Genomic DNA, 27,977 nt, shown 5'->3' with positions numbered 1-27,977 from the left:
CCGTCATTTGGAAATACTGCGCGCAAGCGAGCCCGCCCACGCCCGACAAAAGGTAAGCTGAGTCCTGGGTCCGTTCCTGACGGCGCGGCCCGGAGCACCTCCGTTCCTGTCCAAGTGCTCTTGACGGATTCTAGACCGTTGGCAATAGGTCCTTTGCTTCATTATTGTCCGCAAACGCCAATGGTTCGGTCTCGCTAGCCAAACTGTTAGTGCTGATGACGGGGAGCCTACTGCTTTGGAGGATTGGTGATGGCCAAGAGAGCCTGTCAGCGCAAGGAATAATGGAGCCTGAGTGAATTTATCCATCTGGTCTGCCCAGGTCTTCCACTAGTATCCTTGTTGAGACGAGTCTGATGTCAAGATTGTGGCCTTGGCTACGAGAAAATCCAATGCCTGGCTCTGCGAGTGTTATTTTGCATTTGCAGAAACTTCAGAACCGTAGAGAGGCAAAATTTTGTTGAGCTGAACGCGTTCTCTGACCTTTGGCTTGTCAGCTATGCCATTAAAAACGCGTATACTCAGAAAATCCAGTCGGTGCTGGTTTTTGCTACCCATGGATGTGGTTCTGATCCATCGCGCCAGTTTCGGTCCGCCACGGGCTGTACCTGCATCGCAAGTGCCATCGAGTGGACTGATGCCAAAGCCTTACGGCCAAAACGGAACTGCTTTTCAGGGGTAAACTTCTGAATTATTGGGCTAGTGGCTCGGCCGTCCCCAAGCGGGTTTTCACGCATTCTCGAGTCCCGATGGAGCAAGTTCAGTCTTCATGCAGAGACGAATCTATAGAGGCACTTTGATTGACATTCTATATGTACTTTTCTGAAATGTGACAGCCACAACGGCGGTGAGTCTGCATTGTCAAATGCCCAGTAACTCCTTGGCGACTCCTTGGCGAAAGGCCACCCTTGTTGTAGGATCTGGTCCCGTCTCTAGCCAGCTCGGATGAATGGGTCCAAGAATCTATACTATGACTGCAGCCTGATGGAGATTTCTCAACTCGGACGAGGGATTCGAGGCTGGTGCCTCAAGAGAGGCAGCGGGAGGACGCTGTGCCTCGCACAGCTGGAGCCACGAGGTCTGCTGCTCGGGCTCGGCCTTGCTGCAAGTCTGAGGCTCCGACAGCATCGTCACGAGCCCGTCAAGGCCTGATCGCAAGCTATTCGCCTCGTACCCCTTGGCACGCATCACGCTGGCGGCGACGCGCGCGCTGTCTCCGTCGTAGCAGACGACGAGCGTGTCTTTGCCCCTGAGACTGCCTAGCTCCGCACTCGGCGAGGAAAATTCCTTGTCTAGTTGGGTCCAGAGGTGGCTCAGGACTGAGGGATCAGAGAACGGGCTCTTTGTACCGGGCTGTGCTAGCGGAATGTTGATGGAACCTGGGAGCTTGCCCTTTTCAAAGTCGGCAGGCTGTCGTAGGTCTAGGATGGCCGCGTTCTCTCTCGGTTGCAGTGCAGCGCTGAGCTTTGGGATCTCGCACGTGCATGCCTCTTGCGCGCGGCGCACGAGGTCGTCCATCTGCCCCTCGTTGATGTGGAAGTATCCCTGCAGAGCTTTGGATGCTTCCCACTCCCATTTCTCATCATATCTGTACAAGTCGACGTCGAGGAGCTCCTGAGTAATCTTGTTAGAAGAGGCGCAAATATGCGTGATGGTGCGGGACGACTCACTTCGTTCTTGACCGGAGGGAAGCATGACTCGTCAAGCTTGTCAAAGTATTCGTTGACGTACTGGTAGGGCAGATCGCAGCACAGAAATACGCAGTTGATGAGTCCGTCAGGGCCGGCAAGCTTGGTGAGGCTACCGTCAGCTTTTTGTTTGTCGATGTATTGGTACAGGCCCTTCAAGTTGAAGCCAGACGAGGGCCCGCAGACGAGGCCTTGGCGGCAGAGCTCCAGTGACAGACGATATGACTCGTACGAGCCAACCTCCTCAACATGATCGACAGAGGACTTCCAGGGGAAGGTGACGGGTCCGAGTAGCGCGTACGATCTCGGCCCAGGAACTCTATCGCCTGCCGCGGTGCAAACACTGAGTCATGTTAGAGACTTGGGAATGACAGAAGAAAGATTGGCTTACCCGAGTCGGAAGACGGTCGGCTTTGCGCCCTTGAAATATGTGCCCAAGCCGGTCATGGTACCTATGTCGATGTTAGACAGCAGCTTCCTGTAAATGATTCTGGAACGCTGGCGTACCAGAAGTGCCCATGCCTGCACAGATGACGTTGATCTCGGGTAGTTGTCTGAGGATTTGGGGTCCGGTCCAGCGGACGTGAGATTTCCAGTTCTGCATCATTAGAATATAGCCGACGATGAGATGATGATTTACTCACATTTTCATTTTCGTACTGGTTAGGGTTCAAAGCCTCGCTTGTCTCGTTTCCCAGACGCTGCGCGGCTCGAATACCACCACGCTCGTCTAGCGGTTCAGGTTGGGAAGGGCCACCGAATAGCGTACTGGATCATGTTAGCATGGTATGTTGGTATACCCCAGTGGAACCTACATGTTGATGCCGAAGAGCTGCATGAGACGAATTTTGGCGATGCTGGTCTTGTTGCTCAAGAATGCTCGAATATCATCCAGGCCATAGATGGCACGGCCGACCAACGACATGGACAGAACGGTCGAGCCCGAGCTGTACTCGACAATGGTCTTTGTCACATCGGGCTTGACACTTTTTTCCAATAAATTCAAAGCTGTATTGTAAGCATCCCTTGTCGAAGAAGACACAAGGTAAGGGGCACATACCTGGCATGCACTTGACGTTGTTTGCTGGATGCATGGACATCATCTTGGCGAAGATACGGACGCCATCGCCGTGGTAGGGATTCAACGAGGCCGGAACCTCAACGAGGGGTAGAGGAGGGGCCGTGTCCGGGTCAAAATAATCTCTGATGGACTCTGGCCCCTTGAAGACATTGAGGGTGTTTGTTTCCTTCATGGTCTTTACCTCGGCCATGATTGTCACAGGTACTATTACTAGACCAAATGACAGGTGCAAAGCCAGATCAGGGCGCAGAACCTAGTTTATGTAGCTCAAAGGCTCGAGTCCAGGATTGTTTGTGCTGAGCTATTTATACAAGCACTCTGAAAGCAGCCACGCATCATGGAACGGTCAGCCGACGCTTACGAGCTGCGGCACTTGCCCGCCGTCCCTCAATTATGGAATCTCCATGCGGTCCTACGCGATTCTCTTTGTGTCTCCATGACCTTCGCGGCCAGTCCAAAAGAGGCATGTTGGAATGTCTCTCTGCGTTTTCAGCGGGTAAGGGTATGCATATCTTTTAAGTGCACGCCGAGAGCAGACAATGCTTGGTGTGGGACGAGTCGGCTGTTGCAACCTCCCAAGGTTGCGCTGAAGCAGATCTACGGGCACCGGCCGTGGTGACAACTCGAATTTGTGACTAAACGTGCCATCCGGGTTACATTGGACTGACTGCCTGCCCGGCGCAATGTCGTGATGCGCGAAGCGAATATATGCGAATGAGCAAGGGGTACCGTCCTGACGCGCCACCACCCTGATGGCTTGTGAGTGGCCCGCCATTGTCGCAGTCTTGAATGCCGAAAGTGATCGGCGGGCCAGATACTGCGTGCGGCGAATCTACTAACCTTAATTCATCATAATGCTCTAGTATCTTACTAACCAGCAAGTACAACGCCATTTAAGCGACTCAATCTTGCTCAAATGCAGCGCGACGATCGGCGGCGCTTGCGCGAATGGCCTATTCCATCTCGTACATCGCCCCCAAGAACCAGAGCAACATGGCGATGGCAAGCGGCCTGCGGTGGGGGTCAACATGCTGCTATTCGGGGCCAAGGAAGAAAAGGAACAGCCGATACTTACCAAGGACGGAGTACATCAAGGAAGGATGAGAGACGTAACGTAGTGGGCAAGCCAAGAGGAACAAAGTATAGTTATGCCCACTAATATAAATGTGTCCACGTTGATACTTTTGCGACTAATGCAGTGTTATAGGTTGTTCGCCCCCATGCACGGATCTCTCAGCTTTTGCTTGTCTCGGGCCGCATTCCCACATTAATGGCCATCTTACGCACAGATTTTGGTGTCTTCAATCTACTGAGCAATAGGCCGCAGCGGTTGCGTTACCCACATCGAAGTTTTGACCCCTGGTTGTTGATTCAAGGGAATGTGGTTTATTATTAGGCTTAATTGAGCTCTCATATGCCGACCCACGAAGCCGGTCTCGCTGCTCCTCGCTCTCTCTTTTATCTGATCCAGCGCTCCTCCCCCAATACACATTCACGAAACAAGGCGCCCCGATCAGAACCTGGCCCAATCGACACGCCAATCGGGGGGATTCCGACCGCAGGATACTGACTTTGCACAATGTCCGGAAAGGCAGAACCCGTTGTTGTGCCTGCGAGGCCGACGACTGGCGATGTCAGCACGCACTCTGCGAGCGACTCGGACGGCGCTGGAGCCAAATTCAACGAGCAGACCAACTATGTCCCGAAGCGCACCATCATTACGGTACGATTGGCGAAACAAACGTGCAATGGCCAGGCGAGTCTAACACCACGAGCAGATATTTCTGGCCTGCGCCAGTGTAGATTTGGTCGCGTTGATGGACCAGACTACTCTTGCCGCTAGTTTATACATTATCGGTGCCTCTTTTGGGGCTACGAAGGAGGTCTCCTGGATCGCAAGCGGCTACTTTATGTGAGTCTTGCAAATTCGATACACAGTTTGACTTGTCTAATGGATCGAAGCACCTCAACGATTGGACAGTTGATTTACGGTCGGCTGTCGGATATCTGGTCGAGAAAGGTTGTTTTGCTTACCGGGCTTGCGATTTTCTTTTTCGGCTCCCTGGCTTCATCCCTGGCGCAGTCAGTCCTGCAACTCACCGTCTTTCGCGCATTCACGGGTATCGGCGGAGGTGGTCTCATGACCGTTGCGCAGCTGATTGTCAGCGATGTCGTACCATTGAGGGAACGAGGAAAGTACCAAGGTATCCTAGTAAGTTTCCCTGGTCTGCATTACCAGCGCCATCACTGATTTTTCTTTACAGGGCGCTGTCGTCGCACTTGCGAATGGCATCGGCCCCGTGATTGGTGGCGCTCTTTCGTCCAAGTCCAAGGAGTCGTGGCGTTGGATCTTCCGCCTGAACTTGCCATTGACCCTCCTTACGACCTGTTGTGTTGTGTTTATCATGCCGCTGAAGAAGGTTGAAGGAGATTGGCGAATGTAAGTCTGCCGATGTGGATTGCTGCCTCTTCTGCTAACACTTGGCAAGTAAACTCAAGGCAGTTGACTTTGTCGGCATCGCTCTGTCATTCTCAGGCATGATTGCTGTTATCCTTGGGCTTACATGGGGTGGAAGCGAATATCCCTGGAAGTCTGCCCCAGTCATTGCCTCTCTCGCGACCGGTGGCGCAATTTGCGTCGCATTCGTCCTCTGGCAATGGAAGGGACCCGAGTACCCCCTGGTGCCTTGTGAGTCCTCGCAAATTTTACCTGGAGAGTTGAGAGACACTGACCAGTCACATAGTGCACATTTTCAAGTCCAAGATTGTCAATGGCGCCTGCTTGACGATGATGATTAATGGATGGAACTTTGTCATGCAAGTCTATTATGTGCCAACGTTCTATCAACTAGTCTATGGCTATAGTGCCACCAAATCTGGTGCTCTCCTCCTGCCGATTACCATCGTGCAGACAGTCAGCAGCACGGTGTCTGGACTCATTGTTCATTGGGTTGGAAGATACCGAGAATGCATTCTCTTTGGCTGGATATGCTGGGCTGTGGGACTTGGACTTATGTCCACTCTCAATGAGAATACCGGCCTTGACAAGCAGATTGGCTACTCGGTCCTTATTGGTATTGGTGTCGGAAACACCATGCAGCCGTACGTGAATGTCAAACTTACTGCACGGTCCCCTCACTAACATGCTTGCAGAGCCCTGATTGCAGCGCAGGCTGGCGTCGCAAGACGTGACATGGCCGTTGCCACGTCTTTCCGAAAGTAAGTACCATGCTACTCAACTCGATATCTTACTAATTGCCTCAGTTTTATCCGAAATGTCGGTTCAACGCTTGGCTTGGCCGTTTGCGGTTCTATAATGTAAGCGAGCTTAGACATTCTCCATTATATTTTACTAAATTCTTTCTTAGCAACAACGTTCTTAGAAGCTCGATTTCTACTCTACACTTGGACGACGCTGCCCTCAAGGACCTGCTACAGAACCCTCGCACGTATACGGATGCGCTGGCTCCTGATGAGGCTGCCAGGATTCGCGGCGTTGTCGTCCCTGCTTATAAGAAGGGGTTCAGGATTATTTTCATCGTTGGGGCAGCATTAGCTGTACTTGGTTTCTTTCTCGCTTTTGTTTTGATGCCTCAGGTGTCTTTATCGCGACCGGACGACGAAAAGCTCAAGGAGGAAGGCCGCAGAGCCGATGAGGCACGCAAACAGAAAAGCAAGGCTTAACCAAAATGTTGTTTACTAGAGATTCGGGGAGAGGGGGGGGGTGAGGCGATACAGTTAAAAAAAATAGAGGTGGAGCGACAACCAAAATTGAGTGTAGCCATTTTAATAGATTAACCTGTTCAATTCAACTAACTAGTGAAGAAACTTGCGCATGTAAATAGTCAAGAAGCATATACTGTTGGGGATATCAATACGGGTCAGTTTGTGACAAGACAATGGCAAAGGAACTCCGTCCATTCGTTCATGTGCCGTGACTGAGCTTGAGCTCAGACTTTGCCTTCCTGAGGTCTGGCAGCCTTGTTGTCGTCCTTGTACAAAGGAGGGCAGACGGCGCTCTTGTCTTGGAAGACATAACGCTTGAACCACCATGGCAGAACGGTGCCAAGCTGGTACTTGGCGTGCGCTCGAGTTGAGACTCCAAAGACGTAATCCAGTTCCTCTAAACTCTTTTGCTTTGTTTCAGGTACGAAACAAAATATGAGAGCCAATGCGACCAAGTTCATGCCTGCATAGAACCCAAATGCGCCGGTCGGTGTCATGGCTCGAAGCATTCGCGGGAATGTCAAACTGAGGATGGCGCCCCAGAAGTTGTTGGTTGCAACTGCCCATGACATTCCAACTTCACGATGAGCCAATCCAAAAACTTCGGCTGAGTACATGAATGGCACGGGTCCTTCTCCCGGTGAATAAAAAGCAGCAAAGAGATATACAAAGGTTGCGACAGCCCCGATGCGTGCCGAACTCTGTTCAACACCCTTGTCGATGAGAAAGCAAAGACCGGCCACTACACACACATAATGTTAGTCAGAATCGCCAGTGGGGATCTCATACTAGGAACTTACCGAGTAGGGTCCAGAACATGTTTGGAAACGTGAAAATCAGGAGAGCACGCCGGCCAAAGGTATCAATGGTCCACACGGCGGGCCAGGCGAAGAGAAAGTTGATGAGACCAAAGCCGAAACTGGCCCAAAGAGCATTGTATGCGGACACACCGCTTTGAACAAAGATGGTACTGCTGTAGAAAGCAATGATGTTGACTAGTTTGGTCAGCGATTGGGCAGGATAGAGAAAGTTTTTCGCGTGTGCTTACTTCCGCACATCTGTTGTGCAATCATGACAATACCAGAGGCTTGGGTAGCGCGACGGTTTCGAGGAATCGTGAACAGCTCAATGAAGCGAGTGAAGACGCTACCGTTGATGCTAAGTCCAGATTCTTTGATCATTCTGTCTTCTTCTTCAAGAAGAGAGTGAATGTAGAACAAGTCGCGAGCGGCCTGAAGGGGTGTGTTTCGCAGGCGTAGCAGCGATTTCCATGCCTTCAGGTGGTTGCCCTTCTTGAGATACCAACGAGGAGACTCGGGGCAGAACCAGATACCGAGAACAAGAGGCACTGCGGGAATGAAGGCAGAACCGAGTTGTAGGCGCCATGAGATATCGGCGACTTTTCCAACAGCAAGATTGGCACAGGTACCAAGGAAGATGCCTTTTCAGTGTCAGCGAACCGAGATCTAGAAATTTTGGGTGCGTGCATTGCATACCGAACGCAGTCCAGAGCTGCCAAGACATGACTAGGCCGCCACGGATGATGGTTGGGGCATTTTCGGCCGAAAATACAGGCACGGTGACCTCCTTCAATCCCATACCGATACCGAGGAGTACTCTGGGCGAGCGTGTTAGTCTTGATATCAGGCATCACAAGAAGAGAGCATCGTGCTGCGTACCTGCATGCAGCAAGCTGGCCCCAGGTCTGCGACAGAGCCATACCGAAAGGAGCTAATAGAGAGAAGATGGCAGCGATAAAGATGACGCCGCGACGGCCCATTATCTCATTGAGCGGATCGGAAATCCAGCCGGCGCTTGTTTTTGTCAGTCGCTGAATTGTCTAGCACCACTGCGTGTACATACAAGAGACAGATGGTGATATAAGGCATAGCATTTACAACACCAACGATCCAAGCATTTCTGGCACAGAGGCCCTTGGTCGCATCGGGGCCACATTGGGGGCTGAAATCGGGGATGCCAAGAGCTTCTGGGAAGCCAAGATTAGCGCCGTTGGAGCCGGTCTGCAGCCCGGTGTTAGTGAAGGTCGGGTACTGAAACTCGTGCGCAAACTGACCTGGTCCCATCCCTGGATAGCTGCGGCTATGGAGTTGAGGACAATGGTATAATAGAGAGCCCAAGGGTGGTTCCACCTATGAGTGACTTCGTTGCGCAGCACGCCCTTGTCATTCTCATCCAAGAGATCGAGCTCCTCGAAGCCCGCGGGGTTCTGCGCGACGAGGGCGCCTTTCCGGAGGAACGGCAGGATATCCTCGGGCAGGCCCTTTTCTTGCTGGTACGCTGTCACGCGCGCGAGGAGCTCGTCGCGAGGCACGCCCACGAGAGGGTTTTTGATCTCGGCCACGGCATTCTCCTCGAGCGTGGCGAGCTTCTGGGCAGCTTCGGACGTCGGTCGCGCTGTCTCGGTGCTATCCAGCGTTGGGGTTTCAGTAAACAAGTAAAACAATTGGATAAGGAAGAGAGACGTATGAGTGCGACAAAAGGTGAGAAAATGGCATTGTGCATTCTTGCACTGTGGGGGGGAAGGGTTGCACTGAAGAGTGCAAAGGGTCAGACCTACACGTGCTCGTCCTGTTCGAGGACAATCTTCTTTTCTGGATCCATGTTTTAGAGGAGCACCAAGGTTTGTACTTCGACCACAAAGCAGCGGGAGCATCAATGGACGGGGACACAGGGTTTCCCGGACGGATGTGGGCGAGAAGCTGGCTTTTTATCCAGATGGACCGGCAGACTTCCATGAGGGGCGGATTGCTTGTTGCCACACATTTCTGCCCGTACGACCAGGTGATAGCTGCATGCAAACTTGCGCTCCGAAAAGGCTGCGCTGTTAGGCTGTAAGTGGCGCGCCAGGGGGGCCCCAGGCTTTCCCATCTCGGCGCAGCCAGAGAATGAGACATGGCGCCAGGCTAGTTGTTCGCGAACGAAGTTTACGAGCCGCTTGAATGATATGTATGACTATTTGCTTCGTTGCCCTTTTTTTTACTGATTTGAGCCTCTGGCTACGAATCAAACGTGAGATCCTTTGTGTCATCTCTTCTTCACGGGAAAACAGTGAGAGCAAGGGCTCTGCCATTGTTGCGTCTGCGCATACAATGTTCCCCAAGAGTCCTCTGCTCATCCCGATGGGATTCCAGACCATACAAGTGGCCCCCAAACTAGAGCTCCCCCCCCCCCGCCGCCTGAGAAAAAAGTCGGATCAACGCCGCTGACCTGACGCAGGGAGCATCTGCGTCGGTGGCGCCCCGAAAGCAGGCTGAGCGCGCGCCGGCAAGTCGAGTCAGGGAATGTTGCGGGTTGGTTGGCCCAGCAGACTAGCCAGACGAACAATTAAACGTTTAGGGCCATATGCACTTAATTTGCACCGTTTCCCCCATTCACCTCCACGCCCCTTTGGCCTAAAATTAGCGAGAAAGCCAAAGGTCCGAATTCCACCGCTGGCGGGTTGCTGCTAATCTGTGAAGGGAGCTGAACTCCGACAGGGCGTGCAATCCTGCCTCTACTTAAGTCCGGGAAATTGAACAATCGTTGTTTGGTTTCAGTGAGCTCCGAGTTTCGATGCAAAGACTGAGGCCAAACCTTGTGTGTGTGTGTTCTCTTCTTACTTCGTAGCTCAAGGGAAGGGGGGGGGGGGGGGGGGGGGGGCGCAAATCGCGCGGGCGTCGGCGATGCAAGCCACAAGACCAGGATTGTGATGGAAGTGGCGCACAAGGGAGGGGTTCGAACTAGGCAGCAGTATTTCTCGAAATTGTTTGGACGGACCTGCGGGCCAAGAAATTTGGCTGTAAGCGCTATTTCCTGTTGCATGTTGTATGGATTGTCAATACGGAGTAGCTTCTGGTGATATCACGCGATTCAACTACGACACAATCCGGTCCGGCCGTTGAGACCCGAGCCTTTCTCATCAGCAAAGCAAACGGTCCCCGGACCCAATCAGTTTCGCCTCCACGCATCGAAGGGATAAATACCGGGGGTGTGTGTGGTGGCGCCGCCTGTGGGCAGCGATCGACTCCTCCTGCCCGCCTGGGCTTTTTTCTCAACTTGTAACTAGCAGCATATGCGAAGCTTATAGTGGGTGTCGGCGCTAATCAACATTGCTTCCCCACAGGCCTCATGACAAGATGGATGCGGTCAGGCTACTTGGGAAGCCCTCCGGCTCCGGGAGAGACAGGTTGGGAGGCAAGGAGGCATGGAGGGCATGTGTTGCTGGCCGCTTTGCGGGTTGCGCGGGGAACGCTAATATTTCTGAGCCTGCCGAATTCGTCAATCTTTTGTCATCTTTCCAGCAACCAGCACGAATAAGCTGTTCTACTGCTGATGAGTGGCATTGCTGTGGGTGTCTCGGCCGTGTTCGCCCGAACTGTGAGAAGCCACTGAAAGTTTCGTGCCAGGTAAATAGTAGCGCCCGATATGAAATGTTTTACTTTCCCATGACTCGAGGTATGCGCTTATTAACAATCTAATGATAATCAACGTAACCAAAACTACGGATTCTTTCACCGCGAACACTGCGCCACTTCTTATTCGGTTACAAAGTCGGCCCTTAAGTTTTTCAGTTTTACTCCAAGGTTTTCTGTAGCTCTTTGTAGAATTTTTCTAGCCTTTATACCAGCAATTGATGATATGGGAATCAGTCGAGGCTGTGCAGGCACATACCTCACCAAGGCAGTGACTACTAATTAAACTGTATTCACATCAGAATGCTTTGCTAGGCTTTGAAGAGTTCGTCACCTACTTTCACCCGGAGGACCTTGCTTCGATGGAGGCCTTGCCTCTCTTCATACCCTCTAAAGCGGTTAATTCCCAGTCGGGCAACATGATATCCCAACCGTCTTGAGACTCTGACGCTAGTGCTGGTAGAACCTCACGGGATGATATAAGTGTACCATGGAAATTTTTTTACATTCAATGCTATTGGGCGTTACAATTGCTGAAGGATCTCCGACATGTCTATCGAGAAAGTCAGGGGCCAGTGCCACCCCGTCAGGCAGCTTCCAGATCGCAAGTGATGAGTTTGCCTCTTAAAACCGGCCTGGCAGTAGTTTCCCTGGCCGTTTATCAGACTGTAAGATGGATGGGAAGACGAAATATGGAGCAAATTATCTCTATTTCGCAAAGCACAATTAGGCTATTTCTTAGTAGGACTTTATCTACTACTCGGTACTGAGCTCTCTTCCTTAATACTGAGTCGAAACCCACACTTCAAAACCTATATTGCCTGCCCTATTTTTAAACTTCAAGGCTGCAAGTCACGTCATTGGGTGCACGTGTACAGAGTATTTGCATTCGGCTGTCGCCAAGCGAGCGATCACGGCAAGATATGAGAGTTATCACGCACAAACCCCGTCCCGAAAAGGTTTGTGTGCCCTCCAATTACGGTCCGTCCTACCAGTAGCGTCAACGTTGACACTACCGGGGACCCTTGAATTCGGCAGAGTGCCGGTGGCACATTTCTTCGTCAATGCGCTTTGTTTCTCGGTGCAATTTATGCCTCAAGACGTCAGTGCTGTGTACTGAGTAAGGAGCGTTGAAGATCCCTCATCGCGGAAATATTTTGAACATGTTCCGAGTTTGAAGCAAGTGGCGATTCGTACCTGAAGAATGTCATAATGGAAGGGCATCATACCATGAGCACGGCACGCCCGAACTTTACCAGCAACTTCGTCGCTTAGAGCCAATCAATGGCCGCCTGCACAGGCCACGAGTAACATGCACGCATATAAATACATGCTTTACTCCAGATCTACTCATAACGACACCTGCCGACGCAAAATCACCAAAGAAAACGAGACATGGAGTTATTCGTGGGCGCATTCAATGTGCCGTACATATACACGCTCTTCTTTGACCCCCTTCTTGCCCATCTCAACGTCACTCACATCAGCAATGCCACCGCTTCCCACCCATGGCTTTCTTTCGCACCAGACCAAAAGACTCTATATGGATTGTCTTGGGTGCCCCCCGGCGTTTCGGTCTACAGAAACCAGCGTGGTGCTGATGATCCGTTCCACGCACTCGAGTTCCTAAACTCGAAGCCAGTTTACAGAGTGCCCGGCTATATTACTTCCTCCGACTCATATTTGTATAGCGTTGGCGGCGCATCGGGAGAGGTCTTCCATGTGGAAAGCGACGGCACCCTGGGTGATCTGGCGCAACAACTCGATTTCAGCATCGAGGGCAGAGAGAATGCCACCGCACCCACCGGGAGTTTCAGCCCTCGGAACGGAACGCACGGTGTAGAGCTGAGCCCTGAAGGAAATACGCTATATGTTTCAGATCTCGGAGCAAATGGTTTTTGGACTCTTGCGGTGTCGGGAGCGGACGGCCAGTCCGTCACCGTGGCAGACCAAAAGTTGCACAAGGCGCCCGCGGACAACGAAGGCCTCCGCCATATCAAGCCTCACCCGAACGGGAAGATATTGTACGTGATCGGGGAGCACTCTAATACGGTGGATGTGTTTTCTGTGAAGAAACACCGCAATGGCACTGTCGAGGACGTCAAGTATCTCCAGAATGCGAGCGTGTTGCCCTGGGGCATCAACGCGACAAACTACGCGGCGGCCGCAGTTCGGATTTCAACCGGTCCTCCCGGATTCGCCCCCAAATACTTGTTCGCGACTACTCGCGGTAACAATGCGACTTTCAAAGGTTATGTCTCGGTTTTTGAGTTGGATAGCGAGGGCAGATTGGCGCGTACGGAGGCTATTGACGTTTGGGAGACTCCGACACACGGAGGCTTCTCGCACGCACTGGAGCCGGCGCCATGGGTGGCTGCAGTATCTTCCGGTAAACCACTCTTGCAGTACTTGGCTCTGACCGACGAAGTTGTTGGTAAAGTTCGTGTTCTGACGTTTGATGGAACCCGGATTCGAGAAGTTGCTGCAGCTACCCTTGAGATACCAGCCTCGGACCCTAAGGCGGTTTCAAAGGAGAGGGTTAGAGCCGCCAACGCTGTGTGGCTTCATCCGGTTAGATGTACAGCGTAACTTTGAACACTGGCGGACGACTTCTCATGAGCCACTCGATACTGGGCATCTGGCTCACCCCTTGTGATGCTTTGCGAAAGAGTTATAGAACAGAATGGATACGTCGCCCAGATATCGTATTATAGACGCAAAGTGTGAAGCATCACATTTTCGCCGATAGCACTCACGCAGGAGCTCACGATAATGCTCACTTGGACATGCCGCGCTGTGTAGATCCGTCGGGAAAAGAATCCCAAGTTTCTGCGATGAAGGGCGATAGGGTCCTTCGCCCACGAAGGAGGGTAAATAGAGGCAGAGGAACAATATTTACAAATTCACAGTCTATGATTCACTAGACGTCCAAGTTTTCATTGAAAAAACTGTTCTCGAGTCGGAAATCGTGATGCCGGAGAACGAATGGGCCGTGATTGAGTTCGTCCACGATAAAACTAGTGAAGTGATTCAAGACTGTGAATTGCGAGGCGTTCAAATTTCGCATCACTCTCAGTGAACTTCGATGTAGGGACATTGTTATGTGGCCCTGAACTACTGGCAGTCGATTGTGTTATCTCGTTATTCAAAAACTCGCTCTCCGTAACGGTCAAGGCTCAAACCGGGACCGCAGCACGCTCCTTTCCAACCCATCAGTCAACGAACCAGACTTGATCCTCCACCGAATCCTTCATACAAATGATATTAGAGTAGTCGACCAGTACCAAGGGCCAAGTGTACCCTTCCATGCCATCTCCCATTGTATGCGTCACCAGTTGCGCAAACTCGGGATCTTCTTTCCATTCCCGATCAACGTTGTCTCCAGCCATTTTTTGACCTCAGCAAGGCACTTGTCGCGTTCGGGACTTGATTCCTTGCCGCATGCAAGCAGATTTGCAGTGACCTGGTCGTCCGCGAGTTTGTTGGAAATGGCAATCACCTTGTTCAACAGAGCCACCTCCTGCTGTACTAGATGCCAGCACATGACTGTGCGCTCCCGCTCAAAATGCATCGCCATTTGCTCGTCGTCATCATCCAAACACTCCTGCACCTTGCCCAGAATGGCTACATTGACCTCGGCACTCTCATTAAAGTTGTTGAATATGAGAGCAGCGCTGTTAGACTGGATACAGTCAAATAGTGGACTCGGAAATTTTTCATCGTACGCCTTTCGTTCCTCGTCAGACCACGATCCGAGTTTACGACTGCGATGCCAATCTGCCAGCCGGTACCAATCCTTTGTCGCCTCCCGATAGATGAGCACGTGCGCCTCTACGGATCGCTTTGTGACTCCCTTCCACGGTTGTACGTCAAAGGTTTCACGTATCGGCGCTACCTTCAAGTAGCCACCGTGGGCCCTCATGCGAAATCCTCTTGGAGTCGGCATACCCACCGATTTAGGAGTAACCGGTAATGGAACAGAAAATCGAAGCGATCTCTCATCCATTCCCATTGTTGAATCCTCACCGAGGCTCCCAAGAAGACTTTTTGGTGCCCATCGCCAGCCTTTCATGGATAGAGTTTCTTCGAGATAAAATACTAGAGAAGTGGAAATTCCATCAAGGGCTTCAGCCAATGCAGACCATACCCGAGCCATACGTTGTTGGCCATCAGTCATTAATGTCAGCCCTTCAATCTGGAGATTCATCAAGACAGCTATACAAAGAGGCTCATCAGACTGGACCGACACTGTTCGAAAATGAATCGATCTTTGCAATATGACAAGCTGTGGCTTGTGATAGGAGTCGTCCAAGCCGCGGCTCGCTTGATCAAAGTTTTGAATATAATTATACTATTCAAGTTAGACCAGAAATAACATAGCAGCTCGCAAACTTGAAAGGATCATTTACCTCGTTGAGAAGATCATGCCAGATTCGGAGGAATCGCATGTCGTTCATGCCTGCCAAGTATAAATCGCGCATCAAATCCGAAGCAGAAGCTGCTTTATCTTGAAATTGAATGCAGAGACTTTTTGGCAGAATAGCCTCTGATGAGATATGAGTCAGTACACGCAACAGAGTACAGCAACATCATTTAGAGGCGGTAAGAAATTCAAGAAGAATGATGAATCATTCGAGACAGAATCCACACGAGGACATAAAGGTTCGAAAAGCCAAAAATAAAGAAGAATTAAAAAACCAAGGAATGAAAATGCAATACCTTGGAGAGTCCAGAGTCGCCGCATCCAGGCCGAGCAGCTAAACGTCCTTAGGAGCATTTCAGCTAGATCGCTAGTAGTCGTATTCAGACACGTCAGCGATGAGTCGAGAATTAAAACATGTGCGGAATTCTTGTAGACATCGGCAATTCGCTCAAGAGCAATTGCCTTTCCCTCGAGCTCGACTGGGCAGCAAATTGTGTCAACCCAGATGCGATATTCGGACTGCGGATCGTCACTGTCATTCATGGTACGGTTGAGTTCTGCGACAGCATTGGCCATTCTGATAACCTGGCAAGTCGGCAGAGCATTGGCGCGCGGGTTTCCCAAGCCGTCCGCCCACACATGGGATAAAGCGACATAGTTCACCCCCGGTTCGTATCTCTCTAGCGTGATGCTCACGGGTCCGGTGCCATCCGGCCCCGTGTCAATTTTCAACACGGGGTAGAAATCGGTTCCTCTTAGAATTTGACCTAATTCGGTCTCATCTATGTGCACATCGTCACAGTGACATCCCTGGGTGACGTGATTCGGTTTGTACTTTGCAATGTCAATCTGAAATGCCCGACAGGCATAGTTTGTGCAGTTGACATGGTCACTTGGCGCGGTACGTGGCCGCAACCTCGTGACGTAGTGAAGAGACGCGACACCCTGGAAAAGGTTTCGCAGCTTCTCAATCTCACTTGGGCACCAGCCAACGCTGAGCATTTGTTTCTCCACATCGTTACCCGCCTTCAGGTAGTCTCTAAACCAGTTGAAAGAAGCGATTGGCAACACAATGCGCGGGCTCACTAAATGGCTGCTTGCGTAAATATTTGTCATGAATAATTCGCTCAGTGCAGCTATCGAATAGCGGATAGAGTAGTCAAGCTGGTTGAAAGAGTTGTTGACTATGAGCACAGATCGAGTCAAGCACTGATGTAAATAATGGAAACGCGGCCCGAGGTCTCCTGCCAAACGCACGCGCTCGACGAAGGTGTCGGTTTGCCCAAGGATATGGACACCAGTTAGCAGCTTTCCGTTGTCGCCGTCTTTTGAATATTCTCGATACAGTATTGCCATTTCTTCTCGAGCCTGCTCGAGGCTAACTAAACGTCGCCCATCCTCAAGCTCGTTAAGGCTCAAGAACTCGGCCAAGATACCAAAGTACAGCCATGTCTGCACGAACGACTGTAGCTTGGCTGCCGGGATTGCGTCAAAGATACGTTGCAGTGGGAGCGTCAAGAGCGCATGGTCAGTTGGTAGATGAGGCACTTCACTAAGCCCTAAATCTTGATATTTCCGATGCAAGAAGGTCCGATAAGGGCCAAAATCCCAGTCTTCCGCCGAAAGATATGGGGTCTCCGGGGTTGGAAAAGTCGGGTCTCGCGGTAGTGGCAGGATATCCATGTCCAGCGTGCTCACTGTGTCTATACCGTAGGAGAATGAAGTTGCGCAGCTGAGGAGTTTAGGTACGTGATACGACGCCCATATATTAACAAAGATCTGACGACTTGTCCGTCGCGCTGCGCCACTTTGCACCGCTGTTGCCATTCAAATGGGGAGAAAACGCGAGCTGAACTCCGCCAGAGTGCTACGACTAGTTGTCGAGTACCAGCATGCACAATGCGACCCACTGAGGCTGTAATGGCATCCTATTGTGTAGTCGAGTGGCTTGCCTGAAGTATTGTATGTTATTCGGTTGGCTGTAGCCAAGTCCAGCAATGATTCAATGCTGAATGCGATGACTAGTTAATAGTCATTGCAGCGCAGAAAGTCTATTCCGCTGCTAGCTACGCAGCTGCAACTGGAGTTCCACACAATTAAACCTTTCTGACGAGCCTCGCCCGAGACAACGAAAAAGGTCTCCAGCTGCTATAATAGCTCCTTGGTATGAAACGGCGGCCTAACCTTTCGCACTTACATCCAAAGATACTCATTTTCGGCACCAGAGCCTGCTCAGCAGCAACGTTCACTGACTCGGAGCCAATTGTCTAGGCGAGGCTGCACTTCATATAATTGAGTCTCTTATACGGAGTATAGGAACGCAGTTCGCTGCATGTATTTTGCCATAGCGTCAAATTCTGCATCGATTTCAACAAGCTTGTCGGTCGCGTCGCTGACGCAGAAGCTTTTCCACTGTCTTGCTTGGAGGCTTTGCTAGTATTAAGGTTGCAGGTGAGATTCAATTTTTTCGTTTCGTGGTACACATTGAAGTTCTGCGGAAAATATAGCAGATGGCGCCGGTGACTGTCAGAGGGTGATGATGATTTGATCGGGGATTCTCGATTTTAATATGTTCTAAACTACAATAAAAAAGCGGTTGCTTACTAAATGTTGAAGAAGGCGGTTCTACGTGCGTGTTATCCATGTATGGCTTCATCTACAACTGTGTCTTGATAATTACCGAGGCTTTCCACCCTCGGTTCGAGCCTTTGCCTTCAAGCTCCGCCACTCCACACAGACACTTCCGAAGATAGTGACTGCACATGTGCCCGCCGCAATGTAAAAGACCTTCGATAGTGAGGCGTTGTAATAAGTGAGGAGCTGGTTGAGCTCATCTGCAGGAACCAATGAGCGCAATTCAGTGGCACCGCCTTTGATGACTGTCTCAGTATCAACACCGGGAAGGGCTGCCAGTTTTGATGCAAGATCCCTTATGAAGACATTTTGCGCGATTGGAATGAAAATTGTCGACCCTAGAAAACGGACAAGCATGACCGCGGCGGACCCCTGTGCGATATCCGAGCGTTCTAGGACAGTCTGCACGACGTTCAGATGCTGTTGTACACCAAGACCAGTACCAAAGCCAAAGAGAATCTGCGAGCCAATCCACATGCCTTTGCTAGTTGAAGTTGTAAAAGTGCACATGAGTCCAGCTCCAATCGGTGATAATATAGAGCTGGCGATATAGAATGGCGCGTAGTAACCAGCACGGGATATGACGATCCCAGAGAAAATAGCTGCCACGACTACTGACAGCACAGTGGGCAGAAGCATGAGACCCGAGCTCACAGCTGATGCGCCTTTGATAGCTTGAAACCAGATAGGAAGATAGTACATAAGAACCATCATACCAGCACCGTTGAAGAAACAGAAGAACATGGCGGCAGCGATGCTGCGCTGCTTTATGATGCGCGGCGGCAAGGTAGCCTGTTCTTTCTTCCAAATCTGGATACCGAGAAAGATGGCGACAAGAGCTATACAGACAATAATGAGAGCAATTATCCTGGCGTTGGCCCAAGAGTATAGCGTACCGCCCCATTGCAGGGCGAGGATGAGGCAGACGATTCCAGGGAAAAAAGCGAGGTTTCCGATGGGATCAAGCTGCTGAATCTTCCCAATGAGAGTTTTCGCAGGAGACTCCAGTTTCTGGTCTGACAGATTGACAAGCAATACCGTAACTAGTAAGGAGACGGCTCCGATTGGGAGATTAAGATAGAAACACCAGCGCCAAGTGACATGATCGGTGAATGCGCCCCCGACGAGCGGCCCAACAACGGAGGCAATGGCAAACAAACCTCCTGCAGCGCCTTGCCAGAGCGGTCTCTGCCGAAGCGGAATGGTATGGAACATTATGACCATCAGGCCAGAAAACAGACCGGAGGCTCCTACTCCAGCCACAGCGCGGCCGATGATAAAGGCAACAGAGCTAGGAGCCGCGCCACAGATTGCTGAACCAACCTCAAACATGACGACGCCTCCGAGAAAGAGGGGCTTGGCTGGGTAGTATTTGTAGACTTTGCCCATGAATAGCTGGAAGCTACAAGTCGTGAGCAGGTATGCACTGCCATACCACCCAATGTCGGCGATCGAGTGGAATTCATCGGTGATGCGAGGGATTGCAGTTGCAATGATGTTTTGATCCTATGCTTTGTTGAGCAATAACTCAATATCAAATTGGTGATTCTGATACTTACTAGAGTGATGAGGAACATGGAGAGGTACAACGCAATCATGATGAGAATGCGTTTATATGCCGGTGGGTATTCCAATGCCTGGGGCGATGGATCGGCATCGCTTGGCGATTGCTTTTCTGAATCGCGTTCTGATTCGACTAGATCAACATCGCTCTCCAGCTTCCCTTCCTCATCGTGTATCGACTCGGTCGGCGTTGATCTAGCTGGTAATGATTTGTTTGGTGTTGATTCGTCTGGCATTTTCGATTCGGCTGCCATTGTTGAGGCAGGTATAAACACACACGTAGTGTCTTGGGAGAATTGATAGAGAAACTTTGGCTACAAAATATAAATGAGAGCAACTGTATCCAGCCAGTGATTATATTTCTACATAAAAGGGGAAACTGTCCGTGACACTGCCATTTATATAACTGATGTTGGCTTACAGCCAGCCCTTCGAGTGGGGCGCTCGGGGTTGAACAGCATCGCCCTCGGGGCTCAAAATGCAGAATCTGGCCTCCGAGCCCCGAAGCTACACCACAGAGTCTCGGCCACCTCGGAATACTTGCACCCCCCGAACAGCGACAAGAGCTCCGTTTCCTGTGTTGAAAACACACCCAGAAGAAGGATAATCAGCACAGCAATATGAGACCAGCAAGTCCATCAATCAGGCCCAGCGCCGATTGCACAGTCAAGACCTTCTCTTGCCTCGTTTGCCGTCAGCGCAAAGTACGGTGCGATCATGCACAGCCATGCGGCAACTGCAAGCGCGCCAAGATTGATTGCGAATACGTTGAGCCTGTGCGGGGGAAGCGCAAGAGGTCAAAGCCATCGCGTGAGACTCTGCACGCCAAGCTGCGACGATATGAAGACATGCTCAAGTCGCGCGGTGTCGATATCGCGGAGCGTACGAGCACGTCCCGCGCCACATCAGATGACGGCCTTTCTGAGAGCAACGGTACTGTTGACTCGCCTGCAAGCCTTTCAGTTCTCACCCCAAGAGGCGAAGCTGCGCCGCCGATGGGGTTTCGCTCCGCGCTGATCAGGACGTCAGGCTCAGGACCAAAATTGGTCAGCCGGGAAGGGGGTTCGCGATACTATGAAAAGTACGTTTCCAGTCTCGGGTGTTCTCACCTTGCTAAATTGTCTTGTAGTAGTACCTTGTGGACGGACTTGAACGAGGATGTAAGTATTCTTGAGTCGTCCCACTGGCAACTTTGACGCTGATATCAATCCAGTTTCGGCATCCTGATGAGTTTGTTGCTGTTGGTGATGATGATGAGGAAAACGAAACCGATCTTTTTCTAGGATCAGACTGTGCTAGTGGTGGCTTCAAAGGTGAATTGCGCCACTGGCATCCTGCGATGCACTGTCTGTACGCACTTTTGGACATATACGTTGACAGAGTTGATCCGCTCATGAAGATGATGCATATCCCAACATTCTGGGCGTCGGTCCTACAAGCAGCAGAACGGAGAGAAGAAGTATCGAAACCCACCGAGGCAGTGATATTCTGTTTCTACTTTGGGGTTGTCAGTGTCAGTGATGAAAACGAGTGCCAGAAACTGTTCAAGGAAAGCAAAAAGACACTATTTGCCAAGTATAGAGCCATTGCTAGGCACACGCTGAAACGAGCTGGGCTGCTCAGTACATCCAACCCGACAACTTTGACAGCGTTTTGTCTGTTTATGGTATGTCATTCGGAGATTTTTCATCATTTGCTTTAAACCGAATCTAACATTCCCCAGATGGGTCTGCGCGGCACCATGAAATACGAGTCTCAGCACATTCTATGCGGTATTGCTCTCCGACTGGCTCTCAAAATGGGCTTACACCGCGATGGAAAATCATTGGGGTTATCTCTATTTGAAACGGAAATGAGAAGACGTCTTTGGTGGTACATTGCGCACCTAGAATTTCGCACGTCGGATTTATTGGATGCCAAACCATCGCTAGATATTCAGGCAGGTGACGCAGGAGTGCCATGGAACGTCGAAGATGAAGATCTCAACCCATACATGACAGAAGTGCCTAAAGATCGCAAGGCCATCACAGCCATCACCATGTGTCTCGTTCGCTGCGATCTGGCGAAATCCCTTCAACGCCTGTCGGGCACCACCACATCCGTCGCATCATGGTCCGATATCGGTACTAGCTCCAACATGACATCAACAGAAAAGGATGCACTCATTGACGAGATTGAGGACAAATTTGAAACAAAATATCTACGCTACTGTGATCCGTCGCAGTCGCTCGACATCCTGGTCACCTGCATGATCCGCGCTGCGGTGTGTAACACACGGCTCTTTGCGCATAACCCACGACGGTTTGCAAATTTGGGAGGGCAAGTGACAGAGGCGGAGCGAGATGTAGCATTTTATAATGCCTCAAAGCTGCTCGAGTACGCTTCCATGGTGAGCGAGAATCAGTCTCTGCGCAAGTACGAGTGGCGCCTCAACTCGACGTACTTGTGGGACAAGATTCTCTTCGTGCTGATAGAAGCGCGCCGCAGAAAAAAGAGCTCCGACCTTGACCGGGTATGGCAGCTCATCGGGCGAGTCTTTTCGCAGTACCCCCATGCATTCGGGCAGTCATCGGCAAAGGCCGTGTACAAGGCCCTTAGCAAGTGGACACTGGAAGTCTGGGAGGGCTACGTCGCGGCCAAAAAAGCAGAAGGCATGATGGAGCCAGAGGAGCCAGCCTACATCAAGGCGATGAGAGAAAATAGAGCGGCTACGGGTGAACAAGCGGCAGTCGCAGCAGCAGCGCCTGCGGCAAAGGAGCAGGACCTTTCGAACAAGGGGGCCCGCCTGGATACTTTTGATGATGCCCAGGGTGCGGAACCCACCACTGCTGGAGAGTTCAGCGGGTTTTCGGACCTTGGGTCGTTTGAAATGGATTTGGACGCGTGGGGAAATTGGGAACAGCTGGTTTCGGAGCAGAGTGGCTTCTATCATGTGGAGGGATTTTAACAGCGCAAAGGCTACGATGTCATGTGAATAAGCCTAATCACAATAGGCTAGTTACTGTCTCGGCAAAGATAAAGCTGATGTATTTCGAAGTTGCCTTTTGCTCATGATGACTTCGCCCACACCGAATGCTGCCCTGGCATGGCGAGCAGTTGCAGGTCTCGGGTAGGAAGGAGCGTCACCAGCCTTTGCAACTTACATCGATGCACACTTGCATGGGGTGTCGCCGGCGAAGAGGTATCGAAAAGGGTAGTCCGATTTGGAGATGACTGTCACTGTTGATGCAAGGGGGGTCTATGAAGTTTTCACGCTCATTGTCGACAACCAGCTCGGAGGGTCTCTGATCTGCGGCCAAGGTGCGCCAAGACGGCAGCCAAGCCGCCAGAGAGACATCGTGGGGAGCATGTGGTGTGTGGCTGACGTGCCAAGACGATGGCCGAGATGGGTCGACGATAGCAGGAGCGGAGACGAAGGTTCGCCTCAGTCCAGGTGCTGGGCTCGAGTCAAATGATTCAACCCTCGTTTCCCACACTGGTTGATCAGTTCAATGCACGTGCAGCACAGAACAGGTTTATTAGTCGACTAGGTGAGACATTATGCGACTCGAGACCGAACGACCCTGCTTCTGGGGGCATTCAACATTTTCAAAACGAAGTAGTCACTGCCAACTCTTTTATGGTATCAATATGTATTCAATTAATTATTATGTTTCAAAATCCGACAAAGCTCCGGCTCATCGATCGGCGGCTTCATCGGCATCCTTGATGGCTTGCGCGAGAGCTTGCCGTCCTATCTTTTCGCGCTGCGCAAATGGCGCTGTAAAGTATCCGGTGGTATCGACAGTGTGGGCATGAGGATCACTAAATTCAATGGTGACTTCGGGACCAAGAGAGGAGCGGGCGAGGGCTACTGCATCGCGAAGAATGTCGCCGCCGATGCCTGTGCCCCGGTAGCGAAGGCGCGTAGCCCAAGCCCGAATCTGCGCGGTCGCGCCGCTTCCCCGACGCTGCGAGGCTGTCTTGGATGTGGCTCTGGCCTTGTCAAGGCGCAGCACTAGCGTCGCAATGATGTTGTCGCCGTAGCGAGCGTACATGACCGTGTCTTGTTGCGCGGGCTCGTCGGCCGGAGGCGTGATGAAATCTTTCCAGTTGAAGCTCTCGGCGCGCTGCACATAGCCGTAAGTGTAGTACTGCACAGCCGCCAGGTAGGCGACAATGATGCCAGCGACCAGAATGACGGCGCCGACCCAGTCATTGCGGCTGCGATACACGACCGCGGAGAGCAGTGCCGTAAAGGGTCCCAGAACGGCCGGGTGGAAGATGATTGTGGTGGACGCAACTTGGCGCTGCTGCGCAATTGTGTCTGCGACAAGGCGCAAGGCTTCGCGCTTCTCCTCGGTGGTTTGCGCGACGGTGTATATGAGCTGAGGGACTTCGGGCTCCTTGGCAGCGGAGACAGACTGTGAAGGCGCCATTTGCGTTTGTGTTTCGGACATTCTCTTTGTATCAATGGGCTATCGGTATGAACTCCCTTGAAAGATTGGCAATACTGAAAAGAGGGAGGAATCAAATTTGATGTTCGCAGGGACAGAGTGTTTAGCTGGTGACGAGGGCCAGACGGGTTACTATTGCTCTTGTGACCTAGTAGGTTTGCTCTCATGAGTCGCGCGACATATAACCCGGAACAAAAAAAAAGGAAAAAAATTCACGAGTGAATTGCAAACTCCAAAATTGGAAGTTGGCCGAGCCTAATCAATACTTGGGACAGAAACACAGCTGAAGAACTTGAAAGCCTGCAATCCGCGGCGGGTAGTCGCCCACGTGGTGGTGGTTGTGGAGTGACAAATATTAAGCTAAAAGTTGAGTAAGGAGGACCCTTTGCCTGGGTCCCATAAAGAGCGACAGGAACTGGATGTACAGCGGCGACCGGGTAACCCGAAAGTAAGACCGGCCTGGAAGACGGGGAAGATGCAGCTGAGAGGACGAATGAGGCGGGAGGGAGGGGGGGGGGGGGGGGGGGAGGAGGCGAAAGGAGGAGGATGCGCCCGGAGCAGCGGAGAAGCGCAGACAGATTTGGGAACAAGACGGCGCAAGGTGAGGCAGGCGCACTTGGCATCGCATATTTCGTGCAGAAGCTGCCTAGGACACCGACCGAAAGTCAAACTGGCCGAGACTATTTGGAGACTCGGTGGCCTGAAAGGGACTGGGGATCCAGAATGACGGCCAATGGGGCTTGGCATGCGAGACGCGAAGGCGGCGATGAGGCACACACTAGCTGCAGCTGGGCGTGCGTCAGCGAGAGCAGAGGAGGAGTAATTTCGGAAAGCGAAACTGGAATAACAAAGGATGATGATGGTTATAAGAGACGCTCATAGAGGTCGTCTTTCAACCGCGCGACTAGTCCGTCCGTCGGCTTGGTTCGCGACGACTCTCTCGACAACACACAAAAAAAAAAAAAAAAAAAAAAACGGCAACATTTTCTTGCAGAACAAAACAAAATAAAAAAACACACAACGACCAACCATCCTCATCAGCGACGGGTCCCCGCAAACGCATCTCTTGGCCCAATCGGCTGCCAAGAAGCCTCTTTCGCTACCGACACCGTGCATGAGGTCGGCCCTGGCAAAGACGGCACGCTGTGGCGCGGCAACGTGTCGCATTCCCGATCTCTCACTGGCCCAATCTCGAACCTTTATTTGGCCAGCGACTTGCCCAGACGGGCTTAGGTCGTGGTGGCTGGCGTCCCATCGCCGAACGAGACCACTTACATGAACTTGCGACAGCAGCGCTGCGATTACCTCTGCAACACGCATAATTCGCCCATCGTTTAAGTTTTTTTTTTTTCCTTTCTTTCTGCCTTGCTCACCCTATCCCTCTGCCATCGTACCGTTTTTCCCATATCCATCAACGCCTCGTCTCCATGGTCGAGACGCTATTCCTTAGACAGGCTGTCTGTCCGCCCGGCTGCCCACACCCCCCCCCTTCCGCCCTCTTTGCCCGGGAACAAGTACAACGGCCGTAGAATAATAAATGAGAGAAGAAAAAAAAAATCGATAGACCGATCCAGCAGCTGTATGGGTCAGGCGCCGCCATCTTTTTTCCAGCTCTGAGCCATTCACGCAGCTCTATTGATGGGCATGCTACGTGCGCCGTCCCCCGCCGTCGGTTTCGACAACCCCCCCCGGCCCTCATACACACACGACTGCCTTCCTCAGCTCATATTTCCATGCGTAATATAAGAAGATCCCCTGGCACCCACCTCTTCTTTTCCTTCCTCTTGTCCCTTCTCCTACAAGACTAGCACCTTGGCAATCGACCTTGGCAATCGACCTTGGCAACTTGGCAGGCTTTCTTTGCTCCTCTTCAACTCTCTCTCTTGGACGCGGGCTCTCTCCCTCTCTCGCCTCCATCAGCCACCATGAGCTCCGGAGACAACGCTCAGACTACCACCACTGTCGCCAACTTTGGCAAGACATCTGGCGGCAACTCTGCCTACACCAACTTCAACAACCAGTTTGCCCATGTCGAGTCCCTGAACGAGAGACGTCGTCTGGCCCTGGCCGAGATTGACAAGGCTCCTTTCGGCTGGTACCATGTCCGCGCCTGCGTTGTTGCCGGTGTCGGCTTCTTCACTGACTCGTACGACATCTTCACTGCCTCCATGCTGACCATCATGCTGGGCATTGTCTACTACCCCGGCAGCGGAAAGATGCCCGCTTCCTCTGACAATGCCATCAAGCTGGCCACCTCGGCTGGTACCGTCGTTGGCCAGCTTGGTTTCGGTATGCTGGCCGATATCGTCGGTCGTAAGCGCATGTACGGTCTCGAGCTCATGGTCATCATCTTTGCTTCTCTCGCCCAGTCTCTTACTGCCGGCGGTCCTGCTGTTCACATTGTTGGTCTCATCATCTTCTGGCGTGTAAGTGTCTTCGCACATCGACCCTGCCCCATTTTCCCCCATCGCTTATTCGAATTCGATTCCAGGTCATTATGGGTATTGGTATTGGAGGTGACTACCCTTTGTCTTCCATCATTACCTCTGAGTAAGTTTGCGAACAAGTCTTCTCGTAACTGTGGTCGAGATGACCGTGGCTAACAGCGTTGCAGGTTCGCCACCACCAAGTGGCGTGGTGCCATGATGGGCGCCGTCTTTGCCATGCAGGGCTTTGGTCAGCTCGGCGCTGCTCTCGTCATGCTTTTCGTCACCCTCGGCTTCAAGAATGCTCTCGAGGGTGCCAAGGACGTTGCTCACTGCACGGGCAACTGCCAGGTCGCTGTCGACAAGATGTGGAGGACGCTCATCGGTTGTGGTGTTGTTCCCGCTTGCATTGCCCTCTACTGTAAGCATTCAACGCACTGTTTTTTTTTTCTTTTCACGCGTCGACGTTGCTGACAACCATGATAGACCGTCTTACCATCCCCGAGACTCCCCGTTACACCTTCGACGTTGCTCGCGATGTCGAGCAGGCCGATGATGATGTCAAGGCCTATATCAATGGCAAGCACGAGGGCGAGCCTGACCAGGTTGCCCGTGCCGAAGCCAATAAGCAGGCTGAAAAGGGCCTCGAGGTCCCCAAGGCCAGCTTCCGCGACTTCTGCCGCCACTACGCCAAGCGCAAGAACTTCCTCCTCCTTCTCGGAACTGCCGGTTCTTGGTTCTGTCTTGATGTCGCCTTCTACGGTCTCTCGCTGAACAACGGCACCATCCTGGAGGCCATCGGCTACTCTACATCGTCTGGTCACGTCAAGAACGTTTACCAGCTCCTCTACAACACCGCCGTCGGCAACGTCATCATCGTCCTTGCCGGTGCCGTCCCTGGTTACTGGGTCTCCGTCGCCACAATTGATACCCTCGGCCGCCGTCCTATCCAGATGGCTGGTTTCATCATTCTCACCATTCTTTTCATTGTCATGGGCTTTGCCTACCACCACATTTCCCCCAACGGCCTCCTCGCCATCTACGTCATTGCCCAGTTCTTCTTCAACTTTGGCCCCAACACTACCACCTTCATTGTCCCCGGTGAAGTCTTCCCTACTCGCTACCGTTCCACCTCGCACGGTATCTCTGCCGCCTCCGGCAAGATTGGCTCGATCATCGGCCAGGGCGCCATTGCCAGTCTTCGTACCCGTGGTGCCACCAAGACCAACGCGTCTCCCTGGCTCGACCACGTTCTCGAGATTTTTGCCCTCTTCATGCTTCTCGGCTGCCTGACTACACTTCTCATTCCTGAGACGGCCCGCAAGACTCTTGAGGAGCTGTCTGGTGAGGATGACTACGCCGCGCACCCTCACGATGTTGAGGCTACTGCTGAGGCTAAGCCTGTCTCGGCCTAAGTATCGCGTCACCATCGAAGCTTTTGGTGTATCATGTATTAAAGTATGCTACGAAGTTGATATAGAAGTGTGTTGTTTCGTGTTTTCACCTGCGTGCTCCTTACGCCTTCTTAGGGCGAATCCCCGCATAATACCTTAGATTGTATCTAAAAAGCATATACTCATTCACAGCACGG

General features: G+C 51.8%; 9 protein-coding genes across 9 annotated transcripts; 4 read left to right on the top strand and 5 right to left on the bottom strand.

The window, feature by feature from the left end:
- Nucleotides 1-960: 960 nt before the first annotated feature.
- Nucleotides 961-2,956, bottom strand: V2A60_001914 (tryptophan synthase beta subunit-like PLP-dependent enzyme; the record flags this gene model as incomplete). The annotated part of the gene is made up of 7 exons (XM_083253269.1): nt 961-1,611; nt 1,668-2,028; nt 2,077-2,137; nt 2,193-2,283; nt 2,330-2,453; nt 2,501-2,693; nt 2,746-2,956. 7 exons carry the CDS (start codon nt 2,954-2,956, stop codon nt 961-963), a joined length of 1,692 nt encoding a protein of 563 aa, XP_083109395.1.
- A 1,389-nt stretch (nt 2,957-4,345) lies between these two features.
- Nucleotides 4,346-6,450, top strand: V2A60_001913 (major facilitator superfamily domain-containing protein; the record flags this gene model as incomplete). The annotated part of the gene is made up of 9 exons (XM_083253268.1): nt 4,346-4,489; nt 4,545-4,678; nt 4,729-4,978; nt 5,031-5,206; nt 5,256-5,455; nt 5,511-5,868; nt 5,920-5,985; nt 6,031-6,084; nt 6,135-6,450. 9 exons carry the CDS (start codon nt 4,346-4,348, stop codon nt 6,448-6,450), a joined length of 1,698 nt encoding a protein of 565 aa, XP_083109394.1.
- A 266-nt stretch (nt 6,451-6,716) lies between these two features.
- On the bottom strand, nt 6,717-9,114 carry V2A60_001912 (sugar porter family MFS transporter; the record flags this gene model as incomplete). The annotated part of the gene is made up of 8 exons (XM_083253267.1): nt 6,717-7,234; nt 7,293-7,487; nt 7,541-7,933; nt 7,989-8,110; nt 8,172-8,306; nt 8,356-8,513; nt 8,567-8,918; nt 9,071-9,114. The coding sequence occupies 8 exons, from the start codon at nt 9,112-9,114 to the stop codon at nt 6,717-6,719; spliced, it is 1,917 nt and encodes a 638-aa protein (XP_083109393.1).
- A 3,185-nt stretch (nt 9,115-12,299) lies between these two features.
- Nucleotides 12,300-13,493, top strand: V2A60_001911 (lactonase family protein; the record flags this gene model as incomplete). Its single annotated transcript, XM_083253266.1, has 1 exon — nt 12,300-13,493. The coding sequence occupies one exon, from the start codon at nt 12,300-12,302 to the stop codon at nt 13,491-13,493; it is 1,194 nt and encodes a 397-aa protein (XP_083109392.1).
- A 739-nt stretch (nt 13,494-14,232) lies between these two features.
- V2A60_001910 (uncharacterized protein) lies at nt 14,233-17,010 on the bottom strand (the record flags this gene model as incomplete). Its single annotated transcript, XM_083253265.1, has 3 exons — nt 14,233-14,631; nt 15,314-15,450; nt 15,624-17,010. 3 exons carry the CDS (start codon nt 17,008-17,010, stop codon nt 14,233-14,235), a joined length of 1,923 nt encoding a protein of 640 aa, XP_083109391.1.
- Nucleotides 17,011-18,003: 993 nt separating this feature from the next.
- Nucleotides 18,004-19,778, bottom strand: V2A60_001909 (MDR family MFS transporter; the record flags this gene model as incomplete). Its single annotated transcript, XM_083253264.1, has 2 exons — nt 18,004-19,467; nt 19,521-19,778. The coding sequence occupies 2 exons, from the start codon at nt 19,776-19,778 to the stop codon at nt 18,004-18,006; spliced, it is 1,722 nt and encodes a 573-aa protein (XP_083109390.1).
- A 366-nt stretch (nt 19,779-20,144) lies between these two features.
- On the top strand, nt 20,145-22,471 carry V2A60_001908 (uncharacterized protein; the record flags this gene model as incomplete). Its single annotated transcript, XM_083253263.1, has 4 exons — nt 20,145-20,605; nt 20,654-20,684; nt 20,738-21,190; nt 21,248-22,471. The coding sequence occupies 4 exons, from the start codon at nt 20,145-20,147 to the stop codon at nt 22,469-22,471; spliced, it is 2,169 nt and encodes a 722-aa protein (XP_083109389.1).
- Nucleotides 22,472-23,201: 730 nt separating this feature from the next.
- On the bottom strand, nt 23,202-23,942 carry V2A60_001907 (uncharacterized protein; the record flags this gene model as incomplete). Its single annotated transcript, XM_083253262.1, has 1 exon — nt 23,202-23,942. The coding sequence occupies one exon, from the start codon at nt 23,940-23,942 to the stop codon at nt 23,202-23,204; it is 741 nt and encodes a 246-aa protein (XP_083109388.1).
- A 1,943-nt stretch (nt 23,943-25,885) lies between these two features.
- V2A60_001906 (uncharacterized protein) lies at nt 25,886-27,801 on the top strand (the record flags this gene model as incomplete). The annotated part of the gene is made up of 4 exons (XM_083253261.1): nt 25,886-26,386; nt 26,452-26,510; nt 26,575-26,807; nt 26,873-27,801. The coding sequence occupies 4 exons, from the start codon at nt 25,886-25,888 to the stop codon at nt 27,799-27,801; spliced, it is 1,722 nt and encodes a 573-aa protein (XP_083109387.1).
- Between the last annotated feature and the right edge of the window lie 176 nt (nt 27,802-27,977).

The sequence above is a fragment of the Cordyceps javanica genome, chromosome 1 (genome assembly GCF_051103115.1).
Source record: "Cordyceps javanica chromosome 1, complete sequence".
Lineage (NCBI taxonomy): Eukaryota > Fungi > Ascomycota > Sordariomycetes > Hypocreales > Cordycipitaceae > Cordyceps > Cordyceps javanica.
This window is presented reverse-complemented; position numbering and strand designations above follow the sequence as displayed.